Source organism: Nomascus leucogenys, chromosome 22a (genome assembly GCF_006542625.1).
Source record: "Nomascus leucogenys isolate Asia chromosome 22a, Asia_NLE_v1, whole genome shotgun sequence".
Classification (NCBI taxonomy): Eukaryota; Metazoa; Chordata; class Mammalia; order Primates; family Hylobatidae; genus Nomascus; species Nomascus leucogenys.
This window is the reverse complement of record NC_044402.1, coordinates 116,973,693-116,996,032: the sequence shown is the minus strand read 5'-3', so window position 1 is coordinate 116,996,032 and position 22,340 is coordinate 116,973,693. Positions and strand designations below refer to the sequence as shown.

Here is a 22,340-nt window from a genome sequence, read left to right as displayed (position 1 = left end):
AAAACTAAGAAACATTTGAAGAAATGTTAACCTTCACAAAAAATCAGAAAAATAAGAGACTTTTTTACTTCTCGAATTTGCAGGATGAGAAACAATCAGACATCCATATTGCTGGTTGGGAATAAAACCTTCTGGAAAACAATTTGGCAATTATAGCAAGAGCTCTAAGAATAATGATTCAACTTCTGGAAATCTATCCCAACTACTGATTGAAAATGCAGACAAAAACTTACATACAAAGGTGTTCCTCTACAGCTTTAAAACTGGAAGAACTGGCAGCAAATTAAAATCAAGCAGGAAAAAATAAACAACAACAATTTAAGCAATGTATGACACATTCATAAGACAGAATGTTATACAGCTATCAAAATTTATTTCGTACTAAAAATTCTGGAAAAGACAAAAGTAGTTCAACAACATGAAACCATTTCTTGAAGGTCAAAATGGCCCATTATGATAATGGACACATTTTCATCACTTAGAATTAACTGTTAACATTCAGTAAAATAAATATGCTTTATGCTGGACCATTAAATTAAAAGGGCAGAATAAAAATTATATGCATATGTAAAACTTTATATTTTAATGCATAGAAAAAAGGCTGCAGGGAATGAAACCAAAATGTTAATAATGGTTAGTTGAGTGGGGAGATTACGGGGGATAGTTTTTCTTCTTCACATGTCAAAATATGTTCTACAGTGAGTATGTGGTAGGGTTAATGAAGCCAAATCCAGAGATATACCTAAAGCAAAATGACAGAAAGACTGACACAGAGACAATTTTATACGGTTATACCGATAAAAAGCCAATCCTGACACACAATCATGAACCTATCTGAAACTTAGAAACACAAGGAGAAATTCACAAATCCATAATTATGGCAAGGAATTTCAAGGTTTATCTCAGCAGGCAAAAGGTCAAGTGTGTAACACATTGGTAAAGATGCAGAGGAGCCAAACAATCAGAAAAATTCATCTAAAAGCTATATGGAGAATTTTTTTTCTCTTTTGTGAGCTTCATTGAGAAGTATATATGGAGAATTTTGTACCCAATAAACATGGTTGTCAAAACATGTGGAGCATTACATAAAGCAATGATAGTCGGGCACAGTGGCTCACACCTATAATCCCAGCACTTTTAGAGGCTGACGCAGGTAGATCACCTGAGGTCAGGGGTTCAAGACCAGCCTGGCCAACATGGAGGAAGCCCCATCTCTACTAAAAATACAAAAATTAGCTGGGCGTTGTGGTACACACCTGAAATCCCAGCTACTCAGGAGGCTGAGGCAGGAGAATCACTTGAACCTGGAAGGCAGAGGTTGCAGGGAGCCAAGATCACGCCACTGCACTCCAGCCAGGGCGACAGAGTGAAACTCTGTCTCAAAAAAAAAGTAACGATATCACACAAAAAACCTAAATGAATCTGCAAAAGCAGGAGTCATCTAAGTCACCATGCACCGTGGTCAGAACAAGAGTAAAAAGACAAAACAAACAACCGCAACAGGGGAAACCACTGGTTTAAAATCACCAGCAATGAGAATACCGGGTGTCAAAATCTGCAATCTTTATCCAGAGCCTTGGGTCTCCCTGTTCCAACAGCAAACAAATCGATTAAAAAATGAGCCCTCGCTAGATGGACCTAGCAGCAGCAGTGTTATGGGTTGAATTGTGTCCCTCCAAAATTCATGTTAAACACACAGCACAGGACCTCAGAATGTGATTGTATATGGAGATACGGCCTTTAAAGAGGTTAGCTGTTCAAAACAATGAGTTCACCAAGGTGGGCGATAATCCAATGACTGGTCGTCTTCTAAGAAAAGGGAGAGACCCTAGGGATTTGCACACACAAAGGAAAATCCACACAAGGACACAGAGAGAAGGCAGCCACCTGCAAAGCATGGAGAGAGGCCTCTGAAGAAACCAACCCTACCAATCTCAGGCTTCCAGCCTCCAGGACCGTGAAAAAATAAATTTCTATTGTTTAAGCCACCCAGTCAGTGGTACTTTGTCACGGCAGCCCTCGCAAACTAACACACTAGCAGCTACCAAAGAAAGATATCGCCTAATGTACACATTTCAAGAATTGGAGGCCAAGGAGAAAACCAGGAAATTCTACAGGGAGCTGTCCCATCACCGGCCCAAACCACCCTTCCCAGAAACTGTACTGGTGCCTCCAGATAATCCTATCTCATACCCCAAATCTGCAAAGTGACCACCTTTTCCCTTCTTAAGCTGGGGGAGGAAGAGAGGGTGTAGAAACGGCAGCTGGGGGAAAAGAGTAAAATAAATGGAAGATGAAAACACACGGAGCTGACGCTTTGACACAGGTGTGCAAGCTTCATGTACCAGGATCAAGTGACAAAAACTTTAGTGTATGACAGTTTTCTCAGAAGACAGAGGGACGTAACCAGGTGCTGACTATGACCAGACACTGCATTAGCTGGAACTTGCTTGGCCAATGCCCCCTCCTTGCATTTTTGAGTAGTTAGCTGCACAGAGAGTACTCTGAGGATCTGTGCTGTTTGCTGAACTGTTACCTTCCTGGGAGCAGGGGCTGGCAGGCTGCCTGAGCTGCCTGTCACTGCTGGGGCCAGCGTAGTCTGGTGGGAACATGTAGTCTGAAGTCATACTGTCAGGGTTTGAATCCCAGTTGTACAACTTATTGGCTATGTGACCCTGTGTTACTGACTCATCCTCCCTGGACCTCAGTTTCCCCATCTGTAAAATAGTCATTATAAGGAATAAAATTTAGCCTAAGGGGCTTAGAATAGCCTAATGCATAGCGAGCATCATTTAGTGCTAGCTTTTGTTAATATTACCAACGGCCTTCACCCACAGAGCTGCCTCATTAGGCTAGACAGAGTGGGAAGGAGTGTGGGGGGGTGCCCTGAAAGCTTTCACCACCTGTAAAGCCATGCACACCATAAGCTAGACTACATGTGATACTCTAAAGATTTTCAGCACCAGTGTCGCCCTCCATGAGAGACAACCATGTGTCTACTTACTCAGGGCACTATAGTCATTCATGCTGAAGTTCCAAGTCTTGGTGCCAGGATCTGAAACAAAACAGAGGGCTGATGACTGTTGACAATTTGTACTTAGGCACTCAACACAAGCTTGTCTTCTAAATGAATGAATGAAGGATGCCAAGTTCAAAACAGCTGACCAGCAAGCCCCCACTGATCTATAAAAACCTCTGTAGAGGACAAATAGTAAATATAGACAATTCTTTTATTCCATGTAGTGGAATCCAACTCAGGCCCTGGGAAGTTATGAACTTCACCTAAGAGGACTGAGGGCAGAGTTAGGACTAGAATCCAAGTTCTCCAGGTCGTAGTGTGGTCAGGCAAAGCAGTATGAGGAGTAATGGCTCTGGGCTGTAATTGAGCTAGTCACATCCTGACGCTGCCTTTCCAGACCAATGAAACTGGGCCTGTCACTTAATCTTGCTGAGCCAGTTCCATCGCCTCAAAAACTAAAATAACATCTACTTATTTCAAAAAAAACTGCTGTTCAGCTTAAGTGCTACAATGCATATAAAGCACCTGGCAGAGGAAGCGTCTTCTCAATAACATTCAACCGTTCTCCAGATGGCCATGTGACAACCATGAAGTTTGGCAGCTGTTTGAGGGAATGACTATTATGAAGGGAAACACAAGCTAAAATTGAAAAATTGTTAACAACTGGATGGACAGAATGTGCCAATGCACTCTCTTAATATTTATGAGAAACTGTTAGATTAAAAGAGACTCCAAAAATAAGCAAAAAAAAAACAAAAAAAAAAAACAGCTGAAGAACAAAGACATTACCATAACTCTTGCTGGGCAGGCTCTTAAACACTGCAATGAGTTGCGCATTGTACCCGATCAACACCTGGAAACGATCGCCGTTCCTTATGCACTTTCCCTTCTGAGAGTTCACTCCTTTTTGGACTGAGGACCCTGACTTCTGTTGGAGTCTTCCTTCTGTCCTGGGCATTACATTCTCTGAGCTAGAATGGACATAAGAAATGTTCTGCCCCGAGGTGGAGGCTTTTGCTGTCTTGGCCTCTAATTTAGCATCCCTGCGAGGCTGTCCAGAGGAATGAGTTGGTGTCTCTTGGGAACTCTTTGCTTTGGCCAGAGGCTCATGACTTGGGTTAGCAAAGGGTGTGAACCTGATCTCAGGTGAAGCCTGAGCATGACCTTGACCTAACTCATAACTCAAGAGCTGTTGTTTAGGGACCTCTGGAGGACTCTGTGCCAAGGGAGGAGAGATTCCAGTGACAGCCATTTGACTATGTGGACTGTGGCCTGGGCAGGCTGTGGGCATTTCTTCTGGCTTTTTCCATATTCCCTTGGCCTGAAAACTGTGGGAATCATGAGGTCTTTGGTCAGCATTAGATGAGCTACTGAGATTCTGTTGCTTGAAAATGACACCATGGCTCACTGGCTTACAAGACTCCCTTGGGAAATTTTGGGATGGGCCTTGCTTGGACTGGAATGGGTTGCCAGCAATGGAGGTGCCCGAGCTAGTCCTCTGACGCTGTTCTGCCAATAACTTCTCAGCTCTGCGGGCCAGAGCCTTTTGTCGATTCTCTTCAATCTTTTTCCTCTGCTCCTCTGTAAGAGGCAAGGACATTTTCACAGAGAAATGCTTATGCAGGAATGTCAACCTTTAACTGGAAAGTTGGCAAAAGCTGTGGAAGAAAGTAAGAAGAATGAAATGAACATTACATGTATTAATTGCCATGCTCCAACCATGATTTTCACAAGCTTTTGTCCCAGAAAATGCATAATCAGCACAACTGAAGGATATATTAAAGTTTCTTTTATAATTGCACACACACTGAAATAGTAGGTAGCAAATGCTGAAATAAAGATCCTGATCAAAAAGCAAAAGCAGGCCAGGTGTGGTGGCTCATGCCTGTAATCCCAGCACTTTGGGAAGCTTGAGGCAGGCAGATCACTTGAGGTCAGGAGTTTGAGACCAGCCTGGCCAATATGGTGAAACCTCATCTCTACTAAAAATACAAAATTAGCCAGGCGTGGTGGTGCACACCTGTAATTCCAGCTACTTGGGAGGCTGAGGCAGAAGAATTGCTTGAACCTGGGAAGCAGAGGTTGCAGTAAGCTAAGATCGTGCCACTGCACTCCAGCCTGGGCGACAAGAGCAAAACTCTCAAAGGAAAAAATAAAAAGCAAAAAGCAAATCCAAAGCTAAAAAGGCATTTCAGAGGCAATATTTCTCTCCTTCCCATGGCCCAGCCAAGGTGAGTTATCAGAACCTAAGAAAGTTAGGCAGTGCAACGTGAATCCATCAGATAATGAGAAAGGTGACATTTTTAACCAGAAAGCATAATAGATTAGACTGAAATAGACCAACCAACCACATACCATGGCGTGACACTTGCTAAAATAGTCTCTTTCCAACCTAGAAGAAGGAAAAAAGCATTAGCCTCCCATAGACTGCACACTAAATTCTCCCCTCACATTCACCCCTTTTTATCATTCCTGGCAAATCAGTCTGCCTGTGGCTCAATGCAAGCCAGAGCAGCTGGCCTTAGTACCTGACTTCCAAAACACAACACAAGGAGCAACTGACTGACTCTCCTGGGAAAATAAGGGGCAGAAAAAAAAAAAATTATGTGTTCAGTGTGCAAATTAAGATGCTACATAAGGATGTAAACAAAAAAAGAATAAAATTACTCTGTAATCTTACCAGCCATCAATAACCACAGTTCAAATTAATAATTTAGAGTATATAGTTTGGATTTTTTTCATCCATAACCAAATGGCACATATTTAGGAGACATAAGAATTTATTATAAAGTAGGATAATTGTAAACATTCCATATTGCACCCTGATTATTTTTTTCCATGAATTTACCCGGAACATTTATTTTCCTATGAGCTGAGACATTTTTACAATATTTTAGAAGCAGAGGGCAGGACACCAATTTGTCTGGCTTGGTTCAGACTAAATAGCCTGCATCTAATGTAATACTGTGTAACGGTTAGAATGATGATGTAGGGGTACTCCAATAGCATTGCTTAGGCCTCTGGGCAGCTATAGGGTTCAAAGGTTTCCTTCCCTACTGGGGCTCCCTTTGGCCAGAACCCAACCCCTCTCTCCCCTCCCCCACCACGAAGTATCTATCCCCAGAGAACTTCCACCTTCTCCAACCATTAGCAGTTAGGAAGGGGTGAAGAGGTTAGGGAAAGGTTTTGGAGGTGCACAGCAGAAGCCCTCAGTCTCTCTGGGTAACACACTCCTGCTTAAGTTTCCAACCAGGGATCTCCTGCACCTCCAAACTCCCCAGATCCCAGGCCTGGTAAGCTGTCTCCACTAACCACGGAGACTCGGCCATAAGACCCACAGATCAGCCCCAAACCATAAATCCATTCCGCCACGTGGACGCCCCTCTTCCTCTCTAGGCAGGGACCTCTGCCACCCCCCGGCATTTCGGGGCGCGCCTCACCCGGCCTCAGGGTAAGCGGGCGCCACGCCCCACTCCCACCCCTACGGTCTCCACTTGGATTCACCCTTCCCATTGGCCCACTTCCTCCTCCAGGCTGGCATTGGTCTCGTCCGCCTCCACCGCCTTCCTGCCAGTCTACCACTTTCTCACCGAGGGAGGCCTGGAACGCGAGCCGCATTCGACCCCTGCCCTGACCCCAGGCGCGACTCCAGAGCCTCCCGAGCGGGGCCGGTCTTCCGAGGGGACGGTTAGGCCATGGGTATTCAGGCGCTGCGAGTTCGCCCGCCTTATTGTAGCGGCCAGGCCCGAAGGGCTCGGCCACCGCTGAACTACATTTCCCAGCAGGCAACGCGGCCGCAGTTTCGCTTCCAAAAGTAGGAATGATGAGACGAGAACGCGAGCGGGGCTGCAGGTTCTTCCGGGATTTGTAGTTCGGGCCGGCAGCCTGGCAAGGAACGGGAGCTGCAACGTCATGGGCGGGGCGAAAGTGGTGCACCTTGGAAGTTGTAGTTCTCCAGAGGTTTAGCCAAACGCTAGGTCCTGAAAGCCTGGGACATTGAGGTTTCCAAACCCGGAGTCTCCTGTCTCCAGAGGGCATCCCAGACAGCCATACTAACTTGGCAGCTCTTAATAAAAAGTATCTCCCCGGGGCATCCATTCCTGGTATTGCTATACTTGCAATTTAAGCCCCACCCGCTGCGCCCGGCTGCCATCATCGTCATCATTGTAGTCATCAGTCATTGTGTTTAGGATAAATATGAGTTACCTCATTTAACCGCACTACAACCTATGGAACACATTCTTGTCCCCATTTACAGAGGGGGAAACTGAGACAGCTATTTGATAATATTTCTCAAGGCTTTATTAAGCTAGCTTGTGATTCTGATTCCATAGCCCCTCCTCTTGAGAGAAGATTAGTCATGAGACTTTTAAGAGTCGCCTTACCCCATCCTGAGCACCAACATCCTGAGCCATCCTGAGCACCATCGGTGATAAATATAATATTTATGTATCAGTGTGCATATGAATGTTGCTATTGTTCTATTTTCAAACACGGCTCATTTAAAAACAAACAAGTCTACTAAAGGATTTGGAAAAATGGACCAGACATGCTAAGAAAAAGGAAGCACAGCAATGTGTGTAGTTTGATTTTTTTTTTTAATCCTTACCTGTACATGTATGTAAACTCATAAAGGTCTGGGAAGGAAACTTGAAAAGTCACCAAACTGTTCAGGAGCAGAGTGGCATGGAATACAATTTTCAGCTTTTTAATCTCTATTTTTCAGAATGATTTGAATTTTCTAAAATAATAATGTAGAATTTGTGTGACTTTTGAAGCAATAAATAATCTCCCTTCCTCCTTCCTTCCTTGCTTTTTTTTGAGACAGAGTCTCACTCTGTTGCCTAGACTGAGTGTAGTGGTGTGATCTTGGCTCACTTCAGCCTCCGACTCCTGGGTTCAAATGATTCTCCTGCCTCAGCCTCCCAAATAGCTGGGATTACGGGTGCATGCGGCCATGCTTGGCTAACTTTTGTATTTTTAGTAGAGACAGAGTTTCACCATGTTGGCCAGGCTGGTCTCGAACTCCTGACCTCAAGTGATCCACCTGCCTCAGCCTCCCAAAGTGCTGGGATTACAGGTGTCAGCCACTGTGCCCGGCCCATTTTTCTTAAATGACAAAGACATTGCCTGTCTTAGGGGATCTGTGAGGTTTAGTAGTAGAAGGTATTCAAATCTCAGCTCTACACCTCTTATTGACCTGACATACCCAGTGACTGTGCCTCCATTTTCTACATCTGTAAAGTAAATGTAGAAAACAATACCACCTTGGTAAATCTCCTTGTTATTAGAATCAAAGCAAGGTATTATGAGGGGAAGTGCTTAGTGAACTGTGAAATCCCAGAACAGGTAAGAGAGGGATGTTGTTATTATTTGAGGTAAATCTCCTATATCGTCCATTTCTCTATACCTAGTGCTCATTTCCTACTATATAGTGTGAACAGAAACTAGTTAATGAACACCTGTCCCTGCCTTTCCTGTCTCCCAACAGAGTCAGTTAATTTGCTAAGAAAGCTGGGTGCTGTGCACTTGACTCATGTCTGTCACCGATTCATATGACCATCACTTCACTTTCCTGGGCTTCAGTCATCTCACCTGTAAAATGATATCCTGCTTTGACATATGCTAAGAGGGCCTGTGGACCAGTGGATCCTAATGTTAGATCCTAGAATTCTTATAGAATTTTTCTTTCAAAACTTAATCCAATAATGTTTAGTCAGTGAAATCCAAAAAGCTGGCAGACACCACCATAAGGGAATCCAAAGATGAGTAAGGTCCAGTTTTTCTCCCTCCAAAAGGTTACAGTATTTGGAGAACAGAAGACAAATAACTAGAACAGCCAGATTTAACAAATGTCTCAAATATTTGTCCCAAATATTGTGTGGGACATACTTACACTAAAAATGGATTTAAACATATCTGAAATTCAAATGTAACTGGGCATACTGTATTTTACTCGACAGCCTCCTATTATTAGTAGCTCAGGACTTAGTTGAGCAACAAGCAAATATCCATTGATAGATGATTCATGGATATATTGACACATTGCGTTTTAAAGCTAGAAGGACCTTTAGAGACCATCTGGTTTCATAGGTGAGGGAATAGAGGCCAGATTGGCTGCCAGTCCATATGGCACCTGTGTTAGTCTGCTCAGGCTACAAAAAAAAAAAAAAAAAAAAAAAAAAAAAAAAAAAAAACCCACCACCATAGACCGGGTGGTTTAAACAACAGAAATGTATCTTCTCACAATTCTGGAGGCTGCAAAGTCCAAGATCGAGGTGCCAGCCGTTGATTTCTGGTGAGGAGTCTCTTCCTCTCTATGTCCTCACACGGTGGAGAGGGAGAGAGCACAGCCCCCTCTCTTGTCCCTTCTTAGGACGCTGATCCTGTCATATCAGAGCTTCGCCCTTAGGACCTCACTGAACCTTCATTCCCTCCTTGCAGGTCTTGTCTCCAAATATGGTCACAGTAGGGGTTAGGGCTTCAACATATGAATCTCGGGGGGACACAGTTCAGTCCATAGCAGCACCTTTGTGTGTTGTAAAAACACACCCCTTTCTCCCAGGAAAGCAGCCTGGCTCCAAGACCCACTGCAAGCAGAGCATTGCCAGCCCCCAGTGGGGTGCCCCGGCCAAGTGGCAGTCTTGCTGCCTCCCCAGAAGAATGCCTCGGTTTTGCCAAAGCTACTTCCTTAGGTGGAAGAACATTGATTTCCCATCTCTCTTTGGAGTAACCATCCCTCCCCAACTTCATGCAGACTTGGGAGAGTGTTAATCAGGGGGCCTCACCCTCGGGGAAGGCAGTGGATGCAAGATACGAGGGAAAACACCAGACCCCCTCCTTCTGGGAACTTAATCTATAAGGATATGATACAATGATAAAAAGACAACTGAACTGATATAGCCCAGCAGTGGCTTTGAATGGAGCCTGTTCCTTAGTTCCTGACACCCAGCTTTGAGAGTCACCCTGACCCTGTTATTCCTGAGCCTTGATTTTGATTTTGCTATTCTGTGAACTGCCCTTAGCCTTCCAACGAATTCTTTATTTTTATTAATTAGCCAAAGTCAGTCTCTGTTGCTTGCATCCAAAGAACCTTGACTTCTTTTTTTTTTTTGAGATGGAGTCTCGCTCTGTCACCCAGGCTGGAGTGCAGTGGCACGATCTTGGTTCACTGCAACCTCCGCCTCCTGGATTCAAGCAATTCTCCTGCCTCAGCCTCCTGAGTAGCTGGGATTACAGATGCAAACCACCATGCCCAGCTGAATTTTGTATTTTTAGTAGAGATGGGGTGTCACCATGTTGGACAGGCTGGTCTTGAACTCCTGGGCTCCAGTGATCCACCTGCCTCAGCCTCTCAAACTGCCAGGATTACAGGCGTGAGCCACTGTGCCTGGCTAAGAACCCTGACTCCTAACTGTCAAGTCAAAGGAGTTTTATCCTCCTTCCCTCCATTTTCCTTCCTTCTTTTCATCCTCCTCTGAAATATGCTGAACTCTCAATAAGCTGAAAGTTTAGTGTAAAATACCGGTGCAAAAAGGCAACATTTACAAAAGGATCCAAATAATGTGAATTTGTCATTCTCAGGTTCAACAAGTCCCTTAGGATTCCACAACATCATCTCTAGGTTATCTTGGATTCTTGATCCCTTGAGGACAAGAGTTGCATCTAATACATATTCTTCCTAGTCTATAACTCTTAATTATCCACCTTGTATACTCTGGGGTACTCAAAGTGTAATAGCAGCACTACAAATACATTTCCAGAGAATCTATCTCATTTTCTTTTCTTAACCCATAAAATGAGATTTAGAAAGGACCTTAGAGAGCATTAATCTCTCTTTAGAGCTAAAGAAATGGAAGCCCAGAGAAGTTAGCTATGCCTGATGTCATAGATCAGGCACAGGCCAGGCTGGAATGAGGCACCTCAGTCCCCCAGTAGGGCTCTTTCTAGATACTAATTAAATGTACAGATAGTGATTGCATGCTTGCCCTTGCCTGACAGTCTATGTCTGGGCACCTAAAGCAGTTTCAAGTCCCTCTCTCTGGAGCTTACCTGATAGTGATGTAAGTACTGGGCTTCCCTCTTCCCTCAGCAAGGATTCCCTAGAGAGCGCTTGACAGCCCTTTGGGGAGAGCTTTTTTGACAGCCACCCCTAGGGCATGTCATCGCTCAGGTTAATTACACCTAGAGTGCTGTGATGAGATTCAGGAGCAGATGCAATACTTTGGGTGGAAAAGGAGGCTATTCCCTCTCAGATGCTGCCAGTTGGCAAAGACATTTGCATATCCAAAGCACAGAGGAGTAATGTAAAGGTTTATAAGCCAAGAAATTCACCTTCCTTAGTGGTTGTTCCGTTCTGATGGACTTAATTGCTTGGAGTCTGACAGTTCTGTTTTTCTTCCTCCTCTTGTCTGCCTCCCTCTAGCCCTCCTTCTCCCTCGACTCTAAATGTTTTATGAAGACAGAATCTCCATGTAATTTCCTTATACCACACATTCCATGGCTTGGTATGAGGGTTCTCTTAGTGTCTTAATTTCTCTAACTGGTCTTGGTGGCTGGGATTACTTCACAAGCCTCTCTCTCAAACCTGGCACATTTTCTGCTGGGATGGCTTTGTCTGTCCTTTGCTAAAAGCACCCACCTAGACACCCTGTTCCAGTGTTTTTAGACTTAGGAAATTTTACTTTTTTCTGTTTCTTCAATATTGCAAATTCCACTTTGTTCATATTCATCCATTCATTCTTTTTTCAACCATTCATTCTTTTTCTTTTTTTCTTCTTCTTCTTCTTCTTTTTTTTTTTATACAGGGTCTGAATCTGTCACTCAGGTTGGAATGCAGTGGTGTGACCTTGTCTCACTGCAAACTCTGCCTCCCGGGCTCATATGATCCTCCTACCTCAGCCTCCCAAGTAGCTGGGACCACAGTTGTGCACCAGCATGCCTGGCTACTTTTTGTATTTTTAGTAGAGACCGGCTGTTGCCATATTGCTCAGGCTTGTCTCGAACTCCTGGCCTCAAGCGATCCACCTGGCTCATCCTCCCAAAGTGATCCCCCAAAGGGATTACATGTGTGAGCCACCACGCCCGGCCTTCATCCATTGATTCTTATATTCACTTAACAAAAATTTAAGGACCTACTGTGGGCCGCACGGTGTGCAGAAGCACCAGGGCTGCAATACTGATGTCACCCTTTTTTAAATAAAGCTTACAGTTTAGTTGGGGAGGCAGATCCCCCCCAACACACACACAAAACAAAAAGAAACAAATCAGCTAAATGATAAGTGCTGTGAGGGACCTAAACAGAGAGCCCAAGTGGACACTTAAGAGGGAACTATTTCAGAGTGGTCAGGAAAGGTGTCCCCAGGGGAGACCTGAAGGAGGAGAGGAGGCAGCCATGAGGAGCTCAGAGGGAAGCGGGTTCTGAATGAGCTGCAAGGGCAAGAAACATCGAGCCCAGGCAAGGAAGAGCTGAGCTGGCATGTTTGAGAAGTGGAAGTGAGGCCGGCTTGGCTGGAGGAGGTGCGAGAGGATGAAAAGGACACAAGATGGGGCTGGGTAGAGAAATAGGACAGATAACGTCCAGGTTCTTCAGTACCACACAAAGACATTGGGAATTTGTTCTGAGAACAGCAGGAGGCCCCTGATAAGATGCACACCAGAGTGGAATAACTTGTGTGTCTCAGGAAGCTTCTTGCTGTTATGTGCAGAAAGCCCCGGAGGAGGGCGGAGTGCGGATAGGAGGACCTCTTAGGAAGCCATTGCAGGAGTCTAGGGAAGAGACGATGGTGATGGACAGGTCGGAAAGCTATTTGGAGGTGGCTCCAGCACCATCTCTCTATCTCAGGAAGCCTGAATGTCTGAGTCTAGCACATGCACGTGCAGGGCTCCACAGCTCATCTCCTGTTGGCCACAACAGACATGAAGTTGGCTTAGAAATTCAAGTTCGGCTAGGTGTGGTGGCTCAGGCCTGTAATCCCAGCACTTTAGGAGGCGAGGTGGGCGGATCACTTGAGGTCAGGAGTTTGAGACCAGCTGGCCGACATGGTAAAACCCCATCTCCACTAAAAATACAAAAAAAAATTAGCTGGGTGTGGTGGCACATGCCTGTAATCCCCTCTACTCATGAGGCCAGGGCAGGAGAATCACTTGAACTTGGGAAGTGGAGGTTGCAGTGAGCCGAGATCATGCCACTGCACTCCAGCCTGGGTGACAGAGTGAGATTCCCCCCAACCACCTCCAAAAAAAGAAAGAAAAGAAAAGAAAAAGAAATTCAAGGTCATACACTAAACTTTCTTTTTTTTTTTTTTTGAGAAGGAGTCTCGCTCTTTCACCCAGGCTTGAGTGCAGTGGCATGATCTCGGCTCACTGCAGGCTCTGCCCCCCAGGGTTCATGCCATTCTCCTGCCTCAGCCTCCCGCGTAGCTGGGACTACAGGCGCCCGCTACCTCGCCCGGCTAATTTTTTGTCTTTTTTATTTTTTTGAGACACGGTCTTGCTCTATCACCCCAGACTGGAATGCAGTGACATGATCATAGCTCACTGCAACCTTGAACTTCTCAGCTCAAGGGACCCTCTCACCTCAGCCTGTTGAGTATCTGAAATTACAGGCACATGCCACCAAGCCCGACTAACTTTTAAAATTATTTTTTGTAGAGATGGGGTCTCACTGTGTTGCCCAGGCTGGTCTTGAACTGCTGAGCTCAAGTGATCCTCCTGCCTTGGCCTCTCAAACTGCTGGGATTTCAGGTGTCAGCCATCGCATTGGGCTGAGCTTTCTTATGGACCATTTCTTCCTGCATATGAGGCAGCTTCTTCACAGAGACATAGAGTGGAAAAAGTACGATTCATGATTTCATGATTATTAAGGGAGAATGAAGGCAAAGGGAAGCCAAGTAGCTTGTGCAAGGATATAGAGAACGCTGGAGCCCAAACTTGATCTCAGGCATCCTAGTTTCTTCTACTCATCCAGCAGGCCACTCTGTAGCTCCAGCAAGTGGAGCACCATCAGCCTTTGATCAATAGTCTACTCTTAATATAATTGTATCCACCACACTAGAAATTGCCTAACTGTTCAAAGTGCATTTTTGTCTGCAGATGTGAACTGTTAAGGTTGGATTTGAATTGGCTGACTGCAATGTCCCTGAGGACCACAAGGGGGCGAATAGATAGGCTGCCTGTGTCCGTCTGCCCGTCTGTCTCACCTGCCCCTCTGTACTCCTTAATTTTATTTATTTATTTATTTTTTTGAGAGGGAGTCTCGCTCTGTCACCCAGGCCGGAGTCCAGTGGTACAATCTCGGCTCACTGCAACCTCTGCCTCCCGGGTTCAAACGATTCTCCTGCCTCAGCCTCCCAAGTAGCTGGGATTACAGGCAATCGCCACCACGCCTGGCTAATTTTTGTATTTTCAGTAGAGACAGGGTTTCACCATGTTGGCCAGGCTGGTCTCGAACTCCTGACCTCAAGTGATCCGCCCGCCTCGGCCTCTGAAAGTGCTAGGATTATAGGCGTGAGCCACCTCACCTGGCCTCCTCCTTAATTCTACATGTGTGTGCTTTATCTATATCATTCTTTTTCATTTTATTATAGTAAGTTACATCTATTTACTTTTTATCTTTCTCTTTCTCTCTCTCTCTCTTTTTTTTCTGTGCTCCTCTAACCCCACATCCAGCTGCCCATAGCATGGAGCTAAAGCTTATTTTGCCCGGTTTGCCGTATGTGTTAAATTGCTCCTGGTTTTCAGTTCTCAAAGGATACAAGTGAAATATCTCATATTTCCCTCCTCTAGCCTTTCCTCACGCTGATTTGATGTTTTCTTATATGGCCACCAATTGCCTTCCTCTTTTTTAGCTCAGTGGTCTTCAATAGAAAAAGAAAGAGGGGTCTACCTCTGACTGAAATACAATAGCACACACACAAACAAAAGGCCAATCAGTTCTTAAGGAATTTCCTGAGTAAGGGAAAGAAGGCTTTGAGGCCTGCATCCTGTCTCTACTGTAACTAAGATGGCACCAAAATAACCATCCGAAGTGTGGGATTCCTGTGGGTCTGGGCAAAAGGCAATTCCTTCCTTCCCTTTCTCCAGCATTTCACATTTCTTATTGTCAGATTATTCTTTTTAGTGTTCGCCCAAATTATCTGCAAATTGTGTCCAAATTCCCTGCAAATTTGTTCTGTCCATGGGGGAAAGATAAATGGAGGGGCTGCTAGCTATTTTGTGTTCCTGTTGACTTGGAGGACTTACAATCAGCCCCTTGCACAGAGCCAGGCTACAAGCTGCAGGTTTAGACCTCAGGGTGGTGAGGATACAGGCTGGCTTTCTGCCCCAAACAGAACTATTTATATCTGCATTCAATGAAGGCACAGCCCAGACTAAATCAGGGAGAAGGAACTGTCCCATTCATCGCGAGGATAAATTACCCTAATTGAGTGGTTAAGAGCCTGAATGATTTCTAGACACTTTACAGTAAGGGACCTGCTACTCCTAGATGCAATAATAGAAAACCACGGGCCATCAGAGCCATTTGGGAAAGAGCATTAGCATCCTGTCTGCTCACATCCTTGGTCCTCAGCACTGGTTTCCAGGAAATTAGCTCCCTTTTAACAATCAGTGCAATATTATTTGAGTTTTTACTTTAATTTTCTCTTGTACATTTCTGAAGAAGTAGGGTCTCTTTTCCTTGTCCCTACGTGTATACATGTGCAGTATATGCCTTTTATTTTTAATTGTTTTCATTTTTCCATGTTACAACTGTATATGCCTTTTACATTTCTGACACAAATCTCTACTCGGAATTATGAAGGTAAATCCCTACGTCCCTCTACCCTGCCTCCATAAAACAGGCAACTCTGGAATTCCTCCTCAGCACCCCCACCAGCTTGCTATAGGAACAGACACCTCTGCTTCTGGAAAAATGAAAACTTAGTTATTTACTTTTTGAAAAATGTAAAAGTCCTGCTTTATGAAGTCAGTTGGAGAACTGGCTTTTAAAAATATTATTATTTTTGAGAGAGAGTCTCACTGTGTCGCCCAGGCTGGAGTGCAATGGCATGATCTTGGCTCACTGCAACCTCTGCCGCCCGGGTTCAAGCGATTCTCCTGCCTCAGCTTCCTGGGTAGCTGGGCTTAAGGCACGTGCCACCATGCCCAGCTATTTTTTTGTGTTTTTAGTAGAGACAAGCTTTCACCATGTTGGCCAAGCTGGTCTTGAACTGCTGACCTCAAGTTATCTGCCGGCCTCAGCCTCCTGAAGTGCTGGGATTGCAGGCGTGAGCCACTGTGCCTGGCAAAACAAAAAATATAAATTTTAAAAAAACTGTATCTTTTTGAATAGACGATGCATTTACATGATTAAAGCTCCATATATTTAATATATACAAAAGTATATATAGTGGAATGTCTCCTTCCTGCTGAGGGCAGATTTAAAAAGTAACCTATGGCATCAGGGATCCTCATTTGCATATATCCCTTCTAAGGCTCTGTATCTAATTTTGTATTTTTTTGGTAAAAGTGCTCCCCCCAAATTGTATGAGCTTCAGTGCACCCAAAACTTGATTCTGCTCTTCTTCCATTCTTAACTCCCACATCCCATTCCCTTCCCAGCAGGCAGCCAATGTCATCCATTTCTTTTTTTAAAAAATTGTTTATTTTTAATTGACTTATAATAATTATGGATATAATTATTATATTTCAATTACATAATCAATTTCTTGCATATTTTTCTGGATATATTCTATGCACATTTAAGTAAAAACATTTATTTATCTTCCCTTCCCTTTCATACAAATGGCAGTGTGCTATACACACTGTTCTGCACTTTTTGCATTTGTCTTGGAGTAAATTCATCTCTTTAAATTTTGTTTTTTCCATCTGTAATATGGAAATAATTGTACCTATCCCATAGACTTCCTGTTAGGATTACCTGAGATCATGTAAAGCACTTAGCTCATTGCCTGGAATACATTAAGTAATCAATAAATGTAAGTTATTAGTCCATTAATGTTTAAAATATACTACAAAGCTACAATAATAAAACTAGTGTGGTATTGATAACATAGTAGCAGACTGATGAAACAAAGTAAGAAGCCTCTTCAACTTGTTCTTTATGATTTGTGTGCAAGATACTGTTGCCAACAGATGAAATACAAACACTAAAAAGAAAGTTTGTCTCAAAGAACTTAAAGACTAGGGGAAGAGAGAATATGTGTGTGAAAAATATAATACAAAAATAATTGTGGATAAGATCAGTGCAGTGGTGTGTGCCTGTAGTCCCAGCTGCTTAGGAGGCTGAGTCAAGAGTGTTGCTTGAGCCCAGGAATTCAAGGCCTTAGTGGGCTATGATTATGCCTGTGAATAGACACTGTGCTCTAGCCTGGGAAACATAGTGAGACTCCATCTCTAAAAAGAAATCAATCAATCAATCACAGATAAATGGCCTTGGGGGTTTAGTGAGGAGCTCTGATGATGGAGACACAGGGAATACAGAATCAGGAAGGTTAAGTGGATGAAGTGGTGTCTGAACTGGCAAAGTAGAAATTTGGAATCCAACAATAATAGGAAGATGGTGGTTATGGCAAGGATGATCCAATCCAATGGAAGCACAAATGCTGAGAAAAATCTAGTTAACCAAAATAATGTGTAAAAAAGTTTATTCTTTAACATAGAGTTATAGATTGGCGGGATGTTTTCCTATATGACTTGGTCTCTGGGGTCCTTTCTACAAGTCTGAACAAGTAAAAGAGAGCCAGAAGTCCCTTGGCAGGGGATAAGATGTGCATTTTGATTGAATTTGGCATCTAAATCTAACTCCTAACTGCATTAAAGGGGGGAAAACCTTGTCAATATTAACAAAACCAGTCCCTCACAAACAGACTCAAAGTCTAAATCTTTAGCTAGCACTTTATCAATAACATGTTCTAATTACATGTGAAGCTTTGAAAATATGCCTCTGTGTGATAATTGCTGGAAAGCAGATTTTAATCCCAGGAACCTATAAATTGCAGTTGTAAAGAAGAAATAGAGAGCTTATCCATTGACACTATTTAGTGTCATTTGACTGCAACTGCAGATATTGACAGGACACTGCTTGGAACGATGGGTGCCCTGTCCCCCTCTATGACCACCACCCCAGTAGATCCAGTGTATAAGTGACAGTTAATATGCAAAATGGTCAAAAGGCTACTGATCACCCCCCAAGGCCACATGAGGCTTTGAGGAAACTGAATGCAAAGCCACATGTTAGGTAAAATAAAGCTTATATCTTCATCCCAGAAATTAAAAAGCCTCCTGGCAAAGTCAGCTTCCAGACAAGCTGAGGCCCGAAAGAAGAACCAGTCCCCCAAAGCTCTATCATTGGATTGAATTGTTTCAGACCTGAGGAGGAGGGAGCTCCTGAAGCTGGGCCCACCCTGGCACATGGAGGGTGGGCTTCTTCTGCCATCTGCCACTTCTTTATTCCAGTGCCTTCTCCTCTCAGTCTAGATGTCCCTGGGCCCCCAGTCCTCGCCCAACCAGTATGTGCTGTTTGTGTGATCAGCAAATCGTTTGGGGAAAAGCCTTTTAATTAAGAGGAGAGCAACAAATTATTAAATCAGAGTCATTTATTACCCTGCCATCTGGCCAGACTTCCTTCTGGCCCCCCTTCTTCCTCAGCCAAGCCTGCACAGGCATATAAAGTAACAAAGAGAATGAAAAAAGAGGAGACTCCTTTCTGCCTGGACTTGGAAAGGACTGTCCAGCTCCTCCTGGAAGCAGGGTAAGGGTTCTAGGAGGACTTTTCCACACCCTTTCTATACTGTAGAAGCCAAGTCTTGGTTTTCCTCTCCTGTAGAACGGGGATGATGAGGTCTACCTCAGGGCTTCTGGATGCCTGGCCCAGTGGCTGGTATAGTGGAGGCACTCAGGAAACAGAAGCTGAATCTGAAGCCTGCAAATTGGAAGCTTTGTTATGGATGGTGGCCTCAGCAGTAGCAGAGGGAGTGATGGCTGGAGGGAGCCTACTAAATGTTTCCATCCTGTAAGCCCAGCTGGCTCTCCCTCTGTTGTGACCCACAGAGGTATTCCCTTGCTGCCTCCCTGCAAATGTCAGGGAAGCTCAGGAAATTCATGCCCACCCCTTGCTCCCATCCCCAACCAAACCTGAATGCTGGGACATTATTCCAAGAGAAAGGCAGCTGGAGTCCACAGTATCTGGTTCAGGCATGATGAGAAGGACTGAGCAACACTTAGAGTAGAAAGAAGCTAAGGAATCACACATAGGGGTGTATTTCAATAGCCAACAGCTCAGAAAGGACTATGCTGGGATACATAATAAGACAGTCAGGCACTATTTCCTAAAAGCAAAACACCACAGTTACGACAGCTATGAATGAAAACTAATACGGGCATATTGGAGACTCAATTACCATGTGTGGTGTGGCAGTCAATGATGTGATTTTCCAAAACAGTGAGCAACTCTGGTAAAGAAATTAACAACACAAACTCTAATCTTCCCTTAATTTACAGAGTAGTTTCATTCTTAGCATATATTTAGTGAATATTAAAAATCATTTTTAAAAAGTCTCTCTGTTTACATATAAAATTAAGTTACTTTTTAAAGCTCAGATAGTTATAAACAAGTTATAAACAGCTCTGCAAATATCTAGTAGAACAGTTGAAAATTGTGTGGAGCATAAGGTAAGTATATATGAGATGGTGAGATTGTCTCACAGATAGTAAAAGATTGAGCTGCCTGGGGTCCCAGCCTCTACTTGCCAGGAGTGAGCCCCTTACCCATCATTGGGGCAACCAAAAACACTCCACACTTTTTCAAAATGCTCCCTAGTGGGTGATCCTGTGCTAGACTAAAAATTGAAATGTGAATCAAACTAAATTAATGTTAAAAAAAAACCTTACTTTGACACAATCGAGAAATTTTGAATTTGAATGGATGCCTGATGATATGAAAGAATTTTTGTTTTGTTAGATATGATAATTGTCTTAGTCCATTTGCATTGCTGTAACAGACTACTACAGACTAGGTAATTTGTAAACCAGAGAAATTTATCTGGATCAGGGATCTGGAGGCTGGGAAGTCCAACATGGAGGAGATGCATCTGGCGAGGGCCTTCTTGCTGTGTTGTAACCTGGCAGAGGGCATCACATGGTGAGAAACCTCTCCAGAGCAAGAGAGCAAGAGGGGGCTGGACTTACTTTTATAACTGTCTCACCCTGAAGACAACTAACCACTTCTGCAATAATGATTTTAATCCATTCTTGAGGGCAGAGCCTCCTGACCTAATCACCTCTTATTAGGCTGTGCCTCCCAACACTTTTGCCTTGGTGAGTAAGTTTCCAACACACCAATTTTGGGGGACACATTCAAATCATAGCAATAATGGAATGGTTTTACATAAAAACACATTCAAACATGCATATACTCATATCAAAAAATCAGGCTCACAATAAAATTTCAGTAGTGACCATCTGAGTACAATATATCTTTGCATTTTATAGAAAGTATTTCTTGGGGTGGCTACTCAGCTCCCAAAGACTCACTCATCTCATGGAACTTCCTTAATACAATACTCAAGGGGACCTTAGTAGTGAAGTTTGTGTCCCTTACTCCCCTGTCTGTAGGTGATGAGTCTATGTGGGACCGGAGCACCCCTGACCCAAGTGAAGCCATTCAGATGCTCTGGCACAGGAATCTGGCCATTCTGAAAAGAGAGATGGGGGCCTAGGGTGTGGGAGCTGAGTCACATTGGTGGCAACTCCTAGAGAAGAGCCTTGTACTGCAGGAACTGAAGTCTCCAAAGCCACCCTGTTCCCTGTCTTTGTTGAGGCTTAGTAATCCAGTCCTTCCAAGGTTTCTGTGAGACACCACAGAATCTTTCCCCCAGATTCCCTTCATTTGTGTCCAAGACAGCTAAAATTGGTGCTTGCTGTTTATTACCAAATAATTTTAGCAAGATTATTTCATTCTAGAGGCAAATAATATTTCAGGAGATGATTTACAGATAAAAGATGGATTACTTAGGACTAAGTCCTTTGGAAGTCAAAGTTAGAGAATTGTTATGTGCCTGAATTTATTTTTTAGATAAACACTACAAAGGGGGATGCAGTTGAACTTGGCAAATCATCTGTCTTTGGATATACTGGAAATTCTCATTTAAATAGAATAGCTGTGATAGCCAGTTTCCAAAAGGGCCCCCAGTGTTGTTAGCTGCTTGGTATTCACACCTTGTTTAGTCCCCTCCCACACGGAAAAAGGCTGACCTGTGCAAGCAATAAAATACTATGAAATATTATGTGTGGAGTCATAAAAAATGGAGGCTTCTGCTTTGTCTCTTGGATCACTTACCAGGGAGGAAGCTATTCCCCATGTCATGAGGACCCCGTGGAGGCAGCGGTGTGGTGAGGAACACAGCCTCCTCCCACTTGCCAGCCTTGTGAGTATGTGAGCCACCTTGGAAGAGGGTCCTCCAGCCCCATTCAAGAGGCTGCGGATGAATGCAGTACGTGGCGACCATCTTGATTACAATCTCATGAGGGTCCCTGAGCCACTGAAACTGTGAGGTAATCAATGTTTGCTGTTGTTTTAAGCCACTGTGTTTTAAGTTTTGTTATATTCCAATAGATACTCAGCCCAAAATTCAAATCAAACTCCTCACAAACTGTAGGTGGCCTTCCCACTTTCTTTCCCCAGCTGCATTTTTTTTTTTTTTTTTTTTTTTTTGAGACCAAGTCTCACTTTGCCACCCAGGCTGGAGTACAGTGATGTGATCTCGGTTCACTGCAACCTCTGCCTCCTGGGTTCAAGCGATTCTCCTGCCTCAGCCTCCCAAGTAAATGGGACTACAGATGCACACCATCATGCCTGGCTAATTTTTGTGTTTTTAGTAGAGATGGGGTTTCTCCGTGTTGCCTGGGTTGGTCTTGAACTCCTGACCTCAGGTGATCCACCCACCTTGGGCTCCCAAAGTACTGGGATTACAGACATGAGCCACCACACCTGGCCTTTCCCAGCTACATCTTTATTTTTTCTTTTCTTTTCTTTTCACCTTCCTTTGTTTTTTCCTCCCCCAACTACATCTTTGACCCTATCTTCTGGTCCTCTCCCTCTCTCTCATTCTGCTTCAGATACCCTGGTCACCTGCTTTTCTTGGAACTTGCCTGGCACACATCTGCCTCACACACTTTGTATCTGTGGGCCTCTCTGCCCAAACCACCCTTCTCCCAGATACTTAAGTGACTCGTTCCCCCCGCCTCCTTCAACACTTCGTTTAAATCTCACTTTCTCAGTGATGCCTTCCCTGGTCACCATATTTAAAATGAAAATCCT

General features: G+C 44.0%; 1 protein-coding gene across 1 annotated transcript in view; it reads right to left on the bottom strand.

The window, feature by feature from the left end:
* Positions 1–6,844, bottom strand: part of SMARCAL1 (SWI/SNF related, matrix associated, actin dependent regulator of chromatin, subfamily a like 1) — a 70,616-nt gene extending 63,772 nt beyond the window's left edge. Inside the window, exons 1-4 of the mRNA XM_003254055.1 lie at positions 6,610–6,844; positions 5,375–5,411; positions 3,809–4,677; positions 3,005–3,055 (exon numbers count right to left, since the gene is read on the bottom strand). Of these exons, the coding sequence (XP_003254103.1) occupies positions 3,005–3,055; positions 3,809–4,619 (862 nt within the window). The 5' untranslated portion in view covers positions 4,620–4,677; positions 5,375–5,411; positions 6,610–6,844. The remainder of the gene's footprint in view (positions 1–3,004; positions 3,056–3,808; positions 4,678–5,374; positions 5,412–6,609) is intronic.
* Positions 6,845–22,340: the final 15,496 nt, after the last annotated feature.